At 41.8% G+C, this 15,359-nt stretch overlaps 1 protein-coding gene across 5 annotated transcripts in view; it reads left to right on the top strand.

Moving 5' to 3' along the window:
- Positions 1–15,359, top strand: part of pigg (phosphatidylinositol glycan anchor biosynthesis class G (EMM blood group)) — a 142,674-nt gene that overhangs the window by 93,400 nt on the left and 33,915 nt on the right. For 4 of the 5 annotated variants that reach the window (XM_061252011.1, XM_061252010.1, XM_061252012.1 and 1 more), the window contains one exon: positions 448–836. The exons of the other annotated variant lie outside the window; for it this stretch is intronic. In XM_061252011.1, coding sequence (XP_061107995.1) covers positions 448–836 — 389 coding nt within the window. The remainder of the gene's footprint in view (positions 1–447; positions 837–15,359) is intronic. 5 annotated transcript variants of the gene reach the window in all.

Raw genomic sequence — 15,359 nt, 5'->3', positions numbered from 1 at the left:
AATGAGTTTTGGGTAATGAATTGAGATTAGGAGTGCTTCTTAATGGAAAACTAAGTGGTCTGTATGTATATGATGTTGTTATTGTGGATTATTTTGTGATATTCTGTCTCTCAATGTTAAAATGTACCTAAGATTAAAATTCTACACTGTTCCATTGTTTGTAAGTGGGCAAACCTACAAAATCAGCAAGGGACCAAATAATTATTGCTCCCACTGTATATTCAGTGACTGATTGTGGTAGACTTGCACCATATGCGCTATATGGATTGAGACTGTTCAAGCAGTTACTGCAGAAATCTGCGGAAAACTGTGTGTGAATCACTCCCAGTGATATTCAACAATTCAGCACTCATTTTTATTGACTAACTGTAAGTGGGACGATTAATTTGTTTTATTTCTTGGTGGATTGCCCCTTTAACATTGCTCTTGTCTTGGTCTCTCTCTTAGAACACAAATGGCTCTGGGTTCTCAGAGCTGGATATGCTACTCTTGACAGGGACAGCGGGTAATGTGATCAGCTTGGGCTCCAGCAGCTTTGTTGAAGAGGAACATCAGACCTGGTACTTCCTGATTAACACACTTTGTCTGGCCATCTTCCAAGATGTCTGCCGCAAATATTTTCGGGAGAGGAAGAACTACAGTGATGACAGCTCTTACCTAGTCTCCAAAGAAGATCTTCCCGTCTTGCTGTCCCCCATATCAGGGCAGGGCTCCCAGAAATGGTTGGCACTATCTACACCCCTGCTGACCCTAGCCTGCTGCCGCCTCCTGCGGTCCCTCAACCAGACTGGGGTGCAATGGGCGCACCTGCCTGATATGAGCCATTGGCTCAACAGGTATGTTGTGGAGCTTGTTTTTGGACTTATTATATGTAGGTATATGGATTTTAGGTAGGGCACTAGGCCTGCAGCTGGGATGTAACCTCTTGCATGCTACTAAAAAACAGTCCCCTCCAAAAGTATTGGAACTGCAAGATCAATTCCTTTGTTTTTCCTATACACTGAAGACAATTGTGTGTGAGGTCAAATAATGTACATGAGATGACAGATCCAAATTTCAGCTTTTATCAGCTGGTATTTGTATCTACAGTACTGTGCAAAAGTTTTAGGCAGGTGTGGAAAAAATGCTGTAAAGTAAGAATGCTTTCAAAAATAGTAATGTTAATAGTTTATTTTTTATCAATTTACAAAATACAAAGTGACTGAACAGAAGAAAACTGAAAAGCAAATCAATATTTGATGTGACCACCCTTTGCCTTCAAACCAGCATCAATTCTTCTAGGTACACTTGCACAAAGTCTGGGATTTTGTAGGCATATAGTCAGGTGTGTGATTAACCAATTATACCAAACAGGAGCCAATGATCATCAATTTAATACGTAGGTTGAAACACAATCATTAACTGAAACAGAAACTGAAACAGACAGACAGTCAGAGGGTTAAAACTGGGTGAGGAACAGCCAAACTCTGCTTCCAAGGTGAGGTTGCTGAAGACAGTTTAATGTCAGAAGTCATACACCATGGCAAGACTGAGCACAGCAACAAGACACAAAGTAGTTATACTGCAACAGCAAGGTCTCTCCCAGGCAGAAATTTCAAGGCAGACAGGGGTTTCCAGATGTGTTGTCCAAGCTCTGTTGAAGAAGCACTAAGAAACGGGCAACATTGAGGGCCATAGACGCTGTGGTCGGTCATGGAAACTTAGTGCTGCAGATGAAAGACACATCATGCTTACTTCCCTTCGCAACCGGAAGATGTTGGCAGAAACCAGTGGGACCCAGGTACACCCATCTACTGTGCGGAGATGTCTGGCCAGAAGTGGTCTTCATGGAAGACTTGCAGCCAAAAAGCCATTCCTCCAATGTGGAAACAGGGCCAAGCGACTTAACTATGCATGAAAACACGGGAACTGGGGTGCGGAAAAATGGCAACCGGTTCTCTGGACTGATTGGCTGTAGCAGAAGGCAGTTTGTTTGCCGAAGGGCTGGAGAGTGGTACAAGAATGAGTGTCTGCAGGCAACAGTGAAGCATGGTGGAGGTTCCTTGGGGGTTGGGGGCCCTAAAACTTTTCCACAGTACTTATAGTTTAATGGGGAGCTAGCTCTGCCTATACTGCTAGCTATGATAGCTATCCATGTAATTGTAAAACCCCACTTAACCCAACAACGGAATTTAGCGCGGTATTTGCATGCTTGTCCTTCTGGTGTTGCTGGAAGAATATTAGTAAGGTTAAATAATAATGACCGCTATGCGGAGAGTCTAGATCAGCCAATAAATAAACCACGTTACAAAGACAGTGGTACCACTCTGCCTTCCGCTCTTTACTGGTCCGGGCCGACCAAGAATCTCCACAATAGGGGCAATATATTCACCTTCGTTATCTGACTCCATTTAAGATATATAATTTAGAAATTTGGTTTTGAAACATATGCAAACCTCGGGAGTGATTACACGCGACTCTTAACTGCGCCACCATTACTCAATATATGCTCCCGGGATTTGCATTATTGCTGAATCTCAGTTTGGTGGAGAACTCAGGCTGAGGGTCTAGCCAACACAATACATGCACTATATTTGACATAGATAGTTGCGAGCCCAGGTCGGCATGCATTTAGAGGGCTCCTTAGAGCTAACTTGACAAGAACCGGCGTAGAAACGCCCATGGGTTCCCTTTGCATCAAATTACAAGAGCAATACTTTTTATGGGCCAAACTTGGCTGCCTTTCCCAGCTTGGAAACACCACTAAAGTACCAAGCCACTGATCAGTTGGTCTTTGGTCAATATTGTCCCCCTGAGTATTCAGTCGTAATTTAGGCTGAAAAGGTACAAGATGAATGAGTCATGGAGATCACGCAAGTTACAAATAAAGTAATTTATTCGCAGACAGGTAGGTTATTAGCTTTAGAATACCAATAGTCAATTACAAAATACATAAATGAAGAATAGAGAGAGAGTAAATAATCATACCTAGCCTGCTTTGGCTACACACAAACAGTATACACTGTGGGAAATTGATCTTCCGCTGCTACACATGTACATACGCAGAATATGCAGCGTGGGAAGTCGAATGCGATCTTCCCTATACATACGCAGGACAACGTGCACTGTGTGGGAAGTCGATTGCGATCTTCCCAGATTGGTCTGTCTCCCTTACTTTTATGCCGAATCATACGTTTGAACCAGGCGGCAGGGCCATAAATTAACCTGGAGTGGTGGTCAGATCTGGAATTTAGACCCCCACCCTTGGGGGTTGTTAAGTTGGGAAAATTAGATGATTACCACATGTAGGTTTTCCCTTGAGTTACTGAAACTATGGTTTATTTGGTATGAAATGTATCTCATCCGATTCCTTGATTTTACCGGATCACATCCATACCAAACAGATTATCCTTATGTTTTTTTACGAAGTAGTTGTCACGAAAAGTCCACCATTAACCCAGAGGTGAAATGTAGGGTTTAATGACACAAGTGTCCAAAAGGGGGCACTGTGGGAGTTTCCTGAGTCTTTCTCATAGGAAGTGACCAGGTGGTGGGTCACAGAGACATTCTTTTCCCATGGTTTTTGCCCAGGGCTGAATGACCTCCTAAGTCCTTACTGGAGATACCTGGAAAGAGATGTATTTGAGAGTGACAACCGTATTATGTCATAAATATGTTTTGTACCTCTCATGGTAATACAGGGCTCTCAATTTCATGAAAAGCTGGAGCAAATCGACATTGTGTATGTTTTGGTCGCAGAGGCCCCTTGGCCGAATCCACTTCTCCCAATTATAATTTAGTTTATAATTGAGTTTATATACAGTAAACTATATAAACTATAATATTCGCACATATTTAAGCAATGTTCCCAAACATAGGCCAATAGCAGCTAGTAGCTAACATTAAGTTTGCATAAAATTCTTCGACATGGGAGGTTAGAAACACTACAATTCATTGAAAAAAATGACGTGACACATGAAATAAGTTTTCAACTGAAACAATATTTTACTATTTAAAATGTACTAACTTACTGGAGCGATGGTCACAGTATACCTACCCATCAGAGCACACCACCTTTCTGAGCGTGCAGGTGCAGAGTGGGACAAACGCAGCAGATCCTCACAGTAACCCCGCCTACCGGCCAGAGGGGTAATGATCACCAAAAAATGTCAAAAGATCCTCAAGTGTCCAAACGTGGCTCCAAATCCAACGAGACTGCTTTTAAAATCATGTTTATTTCCGTGTAGTGGGTTTTATCCCTTCTCGGCCGACTCACCGTGAGAAAAGACAGGTGTGGCGTGTGAGCGTGTGAACTGGTTGAAATGCGTGTGTCTCACAGTCAATGGGTGAGACTTGAGAGGTTTGGTAATATACCTTTTGGATAAACCTGATTTGGGTGAATTAAAGGAAAGGAGACAAAACCCCAGATTGCTTGGTTTCTTCTCCTTATCTCCAAAATCCAGGCCTTTTTTTCTTGACCCTAAAAATGGGTCAACCATCTGGAATTTAGAGCCAAACCAGGCAGTGAGACCTTGGTCAGGGGACTAACGGGGGGGGAAGTCAGCAAGCTGACCAGTGCATGACACCAAATGTTAATGATTTCCGGCATACATAATTAATGTAGTGGCAGGCAGTGAAAGAGAATGAACAGAGAAGATGTCATGCCTCATGCCAGGATGTTAATAGCTGATAGGAGATAATGTTACATTAAGGCAATGTTGTTTTGTAAGTTTGGTGGTGACAACTAGTCTGCTGTTTGTCCTATTTAACGTTACATAGCTAGCTAGCTAATGCAGTTAGCTAGTAATGTTAACGTTACTTTACCACCAAGCCAATATAGACTAGCTAGCTAAGCATAGAAGCATAGAGCTGTATGTTACAGAATTAGACATCAGACATAATGTTCCTTATACATTTTGCTAAATCAGATCCTAGAGCAGCAGGGCAAGAAAATAGCTTGGTAAATAACACATTAGTTGTGTAAAAAATATTTTAATTTCAGTTGACTAGCTTAATTATAGCTTTGTACAGTTGTATCGCTAGCTACTAGTAACTAACAAGAGTTAATTAGCTATCAATAGCTAATGTTAGCTGAGCTAACTGCCATCTTGAAAGCGGTCAGAAATAGCCTGTCATGACAACGAGTGCTTCCTATTAGCCGGAAAGTGCATACTCCTTTAACTCCACTACCACCCTCCTCCATTCTGTGCTCCAGAAATATATATATGCTATATATAACACCCAGCATTAATGATCAGTAATCTCAGTTATCGGTCATATGGTGATATCGGACACATTGGGAATCTGGGATTAGCCTATGGAGCTGGTCCAACTGGTCAACCAGCTGTTTCAAAACCTAGCTCAAGGTGGCTTTTTCAGCAGGGGTTGATATTGCCTTGCGAAGCTGGACAGTAGGGTGCATCAAATTGCAATGCAAAATATTTATTGTCAACATATCAAACTGTCTGGGGTTGCTTTTTTTTTGAATGCCCATAAAAATGACTTTTGCAAAGTTTTAGAAAAATTCATTGAGATTTAGAGGTGCAACGCAGCATGTGAAATTCTGAAATTTTGTCGTGTTTTCGGAGCTTAATTTCCTTCGCAACGTGACAAGGCAATTTTTTTGCAGATTAACAGTGTTAACAGCCCCCCCCCCCCGAAATCCCCAATTAACAAACAAAAAACGAACAAGACAAAAAAATATTCCAAAATGTGCTGTAGACACAGACACAGTGCAGCCACAAGAAACCTTCACCTTGCCAAGCTCTGCAGATCAATAAAGGCTGACATGGCAATTTCTAATATGCAAGAACTTGTTTTTGACAACATTTTTTGAAAAGAACAAAAATGTATTTAGTTAAGAACAAAATTTTGCAGAACAACAAAAATGAAACCACCGAGATACATATTATTCTCAAGCATCCTAGAGTTCTAGTTCTGGTCTGTGTTCAGCTTGCGCTTGCTGCCGCGAAGATTTGGCTGTTTAGAGCGGTCATGCTCAACTGCCTGCAGCACATTCTGCAGGTGCTGCGCACTCCTGGCTGCTACCACAAAGTCTGACATGAGTTTGACACCACGCTCAGCACAGTCATTGACAACGTTGATGGCACGTACATTAACTGCACCCGCCTGGAATGCTACACTCGTAGGCCAATCCTCTACATTGAGTGAGAGAAATGCTGGATCGATGTGCAGCTGGTGCATGCCGAACCAGCAGTCTGGGTTGGCGAGGTCAGACAAGCTGGTGGTCAGCGACAGGGCTGGAAACTTCAGCTTGCCAAACCCATTGCCAAAGTGCAGTTGTGGGGCTCGCATGGGGAGATCTGCAGGCTTGTGCTCCAAGATGGCATCTTCAAGTGCACGCCGCTCGCCAACTGGTACCTTGGTGCTGAAGAGTGCCAGGGGCAGCATCTCACCCGTCAGGTACCAGAGGTGCCGCTCCAGTGCCTTGATCGCTGAGGCTGCAATGCCCTCATCAACAGACTTGTATGCACACAAGTGGTGGTAGAGTGTGAGATCATTCCATGCAGCATCTATGGCAGTGTCACAGGTCAGCCACCATTTTGCGTAGATGTGAGTAATGAAGTTGGCAAATGGCGGAATCTTTGGCACCTGCTGCCATGTGGTGATAGTGCCCTGGGGAAGCAATGCGATGTGCTGCTCCATCAAGGCCAGCTTGAGAGTGTAGAGCAGCTTGGCCATCCATCGTGCCTTGTGCAACGCTCCGGGCCGTTGGAAGGTCACTGGAGTTTGCGCTGCAGAGGCTACACCTAGATACACAAGACACAGCTGCACAAATTCGCGGTAGTCACCTCGCTTGTAGTCGAGCACTCCTGCAGCACACATGGTGAGCTCAGCACGCAACTCGCCAAGGAACGGTGGTTCGGCATCTCCAGGATTGTAGCAGGACAATGGGCTGCTGTGATCATGTGGCAGCAGGTTCCAGTTGTCCCGCAGACGTGTGAATAAGGTAACCTCTGGTGAGCGTGACATCTCTACCTTGAGGTCAGTGAAAATGTGGCTGAGGAGCACCTCACCAATGTGGTGCCGGCTCCAGACCAGAGCAGTGGTCGGCCCAGTGAGAGCTGGGTGGGAATGCAGGCTGCCGTGAGATGGCCGGTGTTTGACGCGGTGGTATCAAATGCCATGTTGACAACTTGCTCAGCGCAGCACCATTCCTGCAGCAGCTTGCACATGAGCCGGGCGATGATTGTTCCACACGCCTCGTCAGTCCCCTTCATATATGCTGGCACACCAAGCAGTTTGAGCCGTTCCGCATCTCCAACCACCACTGTCCAACTAGTGCACATTGCTGAGCATCGGCGTCAACTTGTTATCCCAGTGCAGGGTGCACATGGGAGGTGGTGTCCACTGCTCATGTTGTTCTTCACTAATGGCCTCCAGCACTTGGTGGCGCGATCGGTCTGCTGTTGCGTAGGATGTGGAGACATTTGCCCAATTGCCACCTGACTCAGCTATCAGCCTGCTGCATTGGCATGATCTTCAACCTCGTAGCCAGTGACACAAGACTCGGTCGGCTAAGGATGTCAGGTGGAATGAAGGCTTTGGTGCCAGTCTTCTTACGTTCACGGATGAATGGTGTGCTCTCAGCCTGTGGAGGGGCTGTTTCATCTGCATCACTATCCTCATCATTTTCACTTTCCAACATCACCATGCTGGACGTTGCAATCATCTCCTGCTGCTCCTTGGTAACACGTGCCTGCCGGGCTGCTGCCGCAGCTCCATGCTCCTGTCGCCGCTTGACCTTGGATTGCAGCTTGGCATCAAACGCACCAAATGTGGCCACTCTGTCACCCTTCATGCTGGTCAGGAAAGCAATGTCCTCTGGATCACGGATCAGCTCTTAGGCGTTTGGAGACCACAGCGGGAATGTGGCATCCAACCTGTGCTCCATTGCGTCCACCTGTCGAGCAGTAGCCTCACTGGAGCGCCTGGCCTGCGGAATGCGTCGTAGCTTGTTGTTGGCATCAACGAGCGCCACCATCTTGTCACATGCGCGCCGATCGCTCACCATTGGGATATTGGCCTTGCTGTAAAATGGCCGCACCTGCTCCAGGACAACCTTAGCCGCTTCAAACCGTGACAAGGCTCCGTTCAAACCAGGTCGCTTGGCATGCATTTGATGATGTGATGAAACGTAGTTACTTATATGGTTTGTTTACAATAGTGTGTTACTATGCTAAGCTAACACAGTGAGTGCTAGCTAGCTAGCCTGTAGACTGGCGTGAACGCAGTTCCCCATTAATAGAGCCTACTCTTGTCACTGAAAAATAACAGCTGATCTGAAATATGATTAGTTGTTGAACTAATAAGTATACTCCATAAAAACGTTAGCCATGCTATGTCATGAAAAAGGTAAAAAATATCATATTTCAAAGAATCACTGACCTTGACATGCTGCCATGTGTCTTAGACTTCTTCTGTTGGCATCCAGTTTATTGGTGCAAATTCCATTCTTGTCAATGTTCTGTCTTTTATAAATTATATACACTGTATTTAGCTCAATTTGGGGGAAATGTACTTTTATTCTTATAGAAATTATAATATATTATGCCATCTATTAAAGAAATATTTTTCTTTGTTGTGCAAGGATAAAGAAGCACAAGTAAAGATACTATGTATAAAACATTGAAACCAAAGCACAAAGTGATCGCACCAGAGAAAGACAAAAAAAACCCTGATTTGTCATGGCTAGCCTGGTTAGCCATTAAAGCTAATGTGTGGTTGCACCTCTAAATCACCACGAATTGCAAAAATATTTTGCATGTGTTGTTGTCCATGAAATGGAACACTTTTAGCACCCAGACAGATCAATATGCTGAACTTGTGTATTTTGATGCACCCTACTGGACAGGGATGTAACGTTATACAAGCAACAAGAAAACAATGATACGGACCAGGTCTCGTTTGGTTGTAGCCTATCAAGATAGCAAAGTATGCCTTTGAACTACACACTAACCCCACATCTAAATGACACAAAAAACACTGCCTGCTGTTCACACTCCTGGACGTCAAGGGGCAGCAGAACCACTAAGGTCTTTGCTGAGTGACATCACTTCCGGATCTTGGCTCCATATGCCTCTGGCAATGTATAATCCATATGTTCTGTGAGGCGCGTGGCTTGCAGTTGCACAATGTTTTACATTGTCGTGTCAATTGTTAACAGACAAGCTAATGTTTCACCATTAATTTTCAACAGGGCCTCGTTCTCAAAATATAAATTTTAATAACTACCGCAGCACATGAAAAACCCGATTTTAGGAAAAGGCACTAGTCCGTTTACAAGTAAGACGTGTTCTAAAAAAACCTCATTTTCAGGATTAATTGGAATAGTGCGTCTGTCGTACCAAAATCTTTTTCATGTATATTGGTCCCTGAACGGTGAAACGACGAGGCTGGCTATTTCCGTGTTTTGCATGCAAGTGTGGTTCGGACATTATACCACAAGATGCAAATCACTCATCAGTAGTCAGAATCGGAAGGCAAAATTACAATTAGCAAAGAACTACAGCGATGAGCCACAAAAGTTCTGGAACAAAGTTTTATGGATTGATGAGACCAAGATTAACCTCTACCAAAGTAATGGAAAGGCCAAAGTGTGGTGAAAGAAGGGATCTGCTTGTGCTCCAATCCATACAAACCCATCTGTAAAGCAAGGTGAAGGAAGTGTCATGCTTTGGGCTTGCATGGCTGCTTCTGGAGTGTGCTCACTAATCTTTATTGATGATGTAATGATTGTAGCAGTCGGATGAATTCAGAATTCTACAAAAACATTCTGCTGCCAACTTGTGTCTGAACTAATTGGGAAAAACTTCATCATGCAGCAAGACAATGACCCAAAACACACTGCCAACACAACAAAGGACTTCATTAGGCAGAAAAAGTGGAAGGTTTTAGACTGGCCAAGTCAATCACCAGAACTTAACCCAATTGAACCTCATGAAGAGGCAATTGAAGGGAAAACCCCCCCTGAAACAAACTAACAACTGAAAGAGGCTGCAGTGAAAGCCTGGAAAAGCATCACAAAAGAAGAATGCAACAGTTTGGTGATGTCAATGGGTCGCAGTCTTGATGCAGTTATTTCAAGCAAGGGATATGCTACCAAATATTTAGTTTTATTTACTTTCTTTTACTTAAAGGAGCACTGTTACGCTTTTTCAGTTTAGATTATTTGAATTAAATGCTTACGTTAGGTTTAATATGCTTTTTAAAATCGGCGTCAGTGTAGCTTTTCTAAATATGGGGAAAACTTATAAGGGCAAACATGTCTAGTGAAGTCACTGGATGTGTTTGGCTTGAATCTCCAGCTGGAGCTCCTGATAACGGGAGCTCCAGTTCCACCCTTGAACGCAGAGACTGGTTTATAGACGGCCACCCATCCAAGCGATCACATGACACTCACGTAACTTGGCTAGCCTGAGCTATATGATGGACAGCTCTGACTTTGGTGAGTTAGAGGACGACCTTTTCGATTTTGACACAGAAGTTTGAATACTTTTGGGGGGGACTGTACATCTGCAATAAAATGGAATTAAGAGCAATAAAGTGCATGTTTTATGGAATTATTTCTAATTAATCTCAGTGAAAGCATGTGATGAAGCAAGAAGAAGAAAGTCAAGATACTGTAGGGGTGAATGGGGTCATGCATATGTTAACTGCATGTGTTAAACACACTCACATTCAAAAGTAGTAAATGGTAGGTATTAGCAACTCTGTATGCTTCTCTGTAAGTGTGGCGGAGGTTGTGCAGATTGTTGACAATTAAATGTCATAATTACATTTTTCTTCATATCAGGCTGTGGGCACCAAAGGTGAATTTTTTTTTTGAGGCATTGTATGTGATTGAGAGTCTGAAACCTGAGGGGGTATTGTCCTGACTACTCACAGAGATTATAATTTGATATCAGAACAAAAATCTTTGATGTAAGCATTCATTGTATATATCAAAGAGAAACTGATTGATGCTTTTACTGTACTTTGACAGGGGGTGGATACGCACGGACTTCCAAAAATGTCCCCAATGCCCTTAAATCCCATATTTGAATAATGTCAGTGCTAGGGGCCTGCGCCCCAGTAGAAATTTAATTCTAGTTACCAACTGGCCCCCGGTTTATTAACATTTACAGTGCGTTCTTGGGAAATCTTATGCCTCTGTTTTTCTGAGAAAAGTCTGGCTTCAATATCTAAATTGTGATTCCAGATATTGACATTGATTATGCCTGGAGGCTGTTGGCATATTTCTTGATCATTGTTAGATTTCATTTTTAAGCTTCGTTGTGGTTGGCTCCAGTATAGGTAATTCAGACCCATTTTCAATGTAAAGTCAATGGTGCAATTGCAGTCGAAAAGTGGTGGCTTTCCCACAAGAAAATTGAGTCACAATCAGTGTTTTTTCTTCATCTAATGCCTCCCCATGTGCCAATTTTCTTTAAGTTATTGTGTTATTAAGGCGATACAGCAATATTATATAATATACAGGATTAATCTGGGATAGATTATGTCACTCTCTTTCACACACTTAGTGGATCATCAGATTCCCTACTGTGCGGCCTCGGAATTGTACAACATGGCGGCGCTGGTAAACTTGACTTCCCTGGCTTAAAAACACTTTTCACAAGGCCCTGGTTAGTCACTGGGTAATGTAACAGGCACTTGTTCCATATTTTTTTAGTCTATGGTCTAAACCATCCTGTCTGAAACATGCTGGTTTTAACCAAAACAAAAATATCACAGTTACTGTATATATAAAATGTGAATTGTAAGCACACCAGCTAGCAAGCCGCAAAAAATAGAGATAGAAATCTGAAAAAGACTTTACAATTCCTCTTGAATACAGGTACGGGACCAGACATAATAATCTTTTTGTTGAGACTTTTTAGTTTCTCACAGGACATATTGAAGTGCTTTTCGGTTTCCCTTAGCTTTGTGTAATTTATACCTGCATGTGGAAGAATTGTATCCACCATCTCATATTTCAGTAGGGTACATTTTTATAAAGGTTAACATTCACTTTTTCACGATTATAGACCATATGACGGACTCTAGCGCGAGGGAAACTTTCAACACATGCTTTTGCATTGGCAGATAAATAAATGGAGTCCTTACCTGCATCTGTTTGTGAGTGTTCATACTCCTGTGATGCATAAATTCAGATGGTGCAGGTCTAAACATTTCCATCAGTTCCTATGTGGGGATTTAATGGATGGAGTTTAATTTATTACCAGACCTGAGCTATTGGGTCAGGGTCCTTGATGAGATGAAGAATTCCCTGACATAAGGGCCAATAAATGTTTTTGGTTGTAACTTTGTTTCATCTTTTCCAGTTGAGGAGTATTGTTTTTTGGTGATGGTTAAGGTGTTTAAAATGGGTTGTTGATGCTTAAGTCTCCAAGCCTTTCCTGAATGTTTGGAAGAGAACCAAGTAGCATGAATGTACTTGGGTGGTATCTTGGGTGTTGAGACTACAATGTGAACATGTGTCGGTGTCAATAAGTCCCATTCTGTACGTTTTGTGTTTGGTGGAGCCTAGTCTCCCAGTAATTCGACGACAGATGACCGAATCACCACTGAAATCGGCCTGAGTGCTGAAATCTGAGCATTCGCCCCTTGTGGTTAACCAAACTGAGGCACTCCAACGCGTGCATACGAAATGTTTTTGTGTATCTATGCTCAATTAACATTGTTACATCGTAACCCTAACCCCCTAACCATAACCTCTGTTGCAACAATTTATCTGCCATTTGGCCACGGATTATGTCTAAATACATCTATTATTTAATATATCTGTTCATATTTTACATCTATTATTATTCTCCTTGCAATTGCAGAATGTCATCATGTGGTGGCGCTTATCCAGGATTTGGTATGTGAACCGATTTCCAGGGCATGAAAAATCGGTGTGAGATCATTGTCAGTTGTGTTTGGTGAATAATCTATTGCATGAGCTGGGTTTTAGGGTTGTTCGTCAGAGATATTCTTGCAGATTTGTTTTCAAAAATTGATATCAGTGAAAAATTAAAATCTTTTTCCCATTCTGCAGTTAGTAGAGTGTGGCATCTGTGTTGGACATTAGTTTATATAATTTGGATAAAGGGTGCTTTTATTTACCCATGTGCATGAATTATTCTGTTCATGGTTGAAGGCTGTTGTTTGATAAAGTTATTTGATTTCAGTGAGTTTTTTAGTTGAAGGTACTATAGAAAATGATCACTAATGATAATATATTTCTAGGTTAGTGCTGTGAAAAATATTAAGTTGTTTTCAGATATGTGACAGGGGCTACAGTAAAGGGGCTGTCATCGTGCAGATTTTATTTAATGTGAAACTTGAAGATCAGAGCTACAAAATGAGGTATCACTTGTTGGGATTGTCAAATCCATTTTGGTAGTCATACATTCTCACCTAGAAGGATAAGAACTGGCCCATCAGCCACTGCTTTGGAGGGTTTGAGAGATTGGGGGCAGGAAATAGATCTGGGGGTGTCAACTAGTTGCATCATGTCTGCAGGAGATTTTGGCAGGGTTTCTAAGTAATAATTATAAGCTTTATTTATATAGCACCTTTCATACATAAAATCTAACTGAATGTGCTTTAAATTATGCACTAAGATAAATGATTTCTGGTTTCTGCACCCACAACGACCTATCACAAAGATTATAAAATCATATGCTACATTATTATTTCAGATGTATTGTGGTGGTTTTTCATAGCCAAGGGACAGAAGTGGGGTTGCTGTGGGTTATTTGTATAAGCATACACATTTTTGCAATATTGCCAAAGGCTGGGAAAATGAAGTGAAACAATGGGTAGGCTACAGATATTTGGAAAGTGCTGGGATCCAGATTTTTGTCATTGCAAGCCAGTTGTTGCAATCAGATGTATGACGGCCCCTGTCAGCAATGTTCATTCATTGACAAGAAGCGCTCCACCAAAGACCAAACGGAGCAATGTACAACATGTTGGTTAGTATACCAAAACAAACTTTAAGGAAGTGAAAATGGACATAATAATTGTATTAATGTGAGCAGGAGCATGCTAACAATTAAGCCACAGTTTCTTAAAGAATATTCATCAAGCGATAAACATTGGGCCTCATGCAAGAATATTTTCATATTCTTACAATAATTTTCAGTTACTTTTTTTGAACGAAGGGCTCATATGAGTGTGCCCCGTCGGATTCAACAAACGTCCATTAAAATATGGGTGGAAAAAGTCTAATCACCATTCTAAATTAATATGTTGCCTGCAGTTTTCTGCAAGGAGAGACCCAATGCCATCAGCGTGATACAAGTTTTTATTAAAAAGTTTTTTACCACAACTTTGTCATGCTAATAAAGCTATTTGCATTTAAACATTGTAGAATGGCATCTGGTATGAATGGTTTTATGAAGTACAGTTATAATCTTTAGCTTTAATCTTTTCCTTTAGTGGCTAGCTATCACCAGCACAATAAAGAAAGGGGCTAAACTGGTGTAAGATCAGGATCAGGAATGACAAAGTTTTGAATAAGAAACCAATTTAAGCCTTGTTTGAAACTTAGTAAGAATTTAACCAAGTGTAGGGGTTTCATGCTCTACAAAATTGGGTGACTATTTCAAACATATACATCTGTCTTAAAACGGGGCTCAGAAATTGTTGGGGATACGCCCCGACTATGTGCAGATTGCGAGGATAAGACATTTCCAACCTAATAATCCTCATGTATGGCTCCAATTATGTTACAGTAGTATAACTGCAAAAAGTCATCAATCTCATAAGATTTATATTATCTAAACTACTGAACCAAAGATTTGGAAATTTAATGAATTACATTTACAAATATTGAAGGTCAAATATATTCAGATAACCTGAAGGTTGGAAGTTCTTTGAAAGACTGATTTGACTCGGCTCTCATGTTCATGTGACACCTGTAGGTTCCGAAGGGTAATATCGTATTTTAAAATCAGTCTCATTTAATTATTTTAATTTAGCTACGTTATTAATAACAAACTCAATAGTAATGATTTAATAAATCATTCAACAGTCATACCGTTGAATCAATACTATGAATTCAACAACCACTTATATGAGTTAGAATTTTATAAGTAGCCTTATAAGTAGTTCTTAAATAGCTAGTTGGCTTGATTTAGTGTTGGAAAAACATTGACGGACAACCGGTTACAATAAATGGTATTTATTGAACACAAGAAACATATAAACACAGCTAAATAAGAAGGGCGTGACGGAAAAGTAACGCATTGAAGTGGGAAGAAAGATGGAGGACAAAGGAATGCGCGTACATGTATGCCCGCGTCGAGAAAGCTAGGGAAGGAGACAAAGGAAGAGGGAAAGAGCGCGTGCACGTGAGTACACGTAGCGGG

This window comes from Conger conger, chromosome 8, assembly GCF_963514075.1.
Source record: "Conger conger chromosome 8, fConCon1.1, whole genome shotgun sequence".
In the NCBI taxonomy this organism is placed as follows: domain Eukaryota; kingdom Metazoa; phylum Chordata; class Actinopteri; order Anguilliformes; family Congridae; genus Conger; species Conger conger.
The sequence above is the reverse complement of the archived record's forward strand: the minus strand, read 5'-3'. Positions and strand labels throughout refer to the sequence as shown.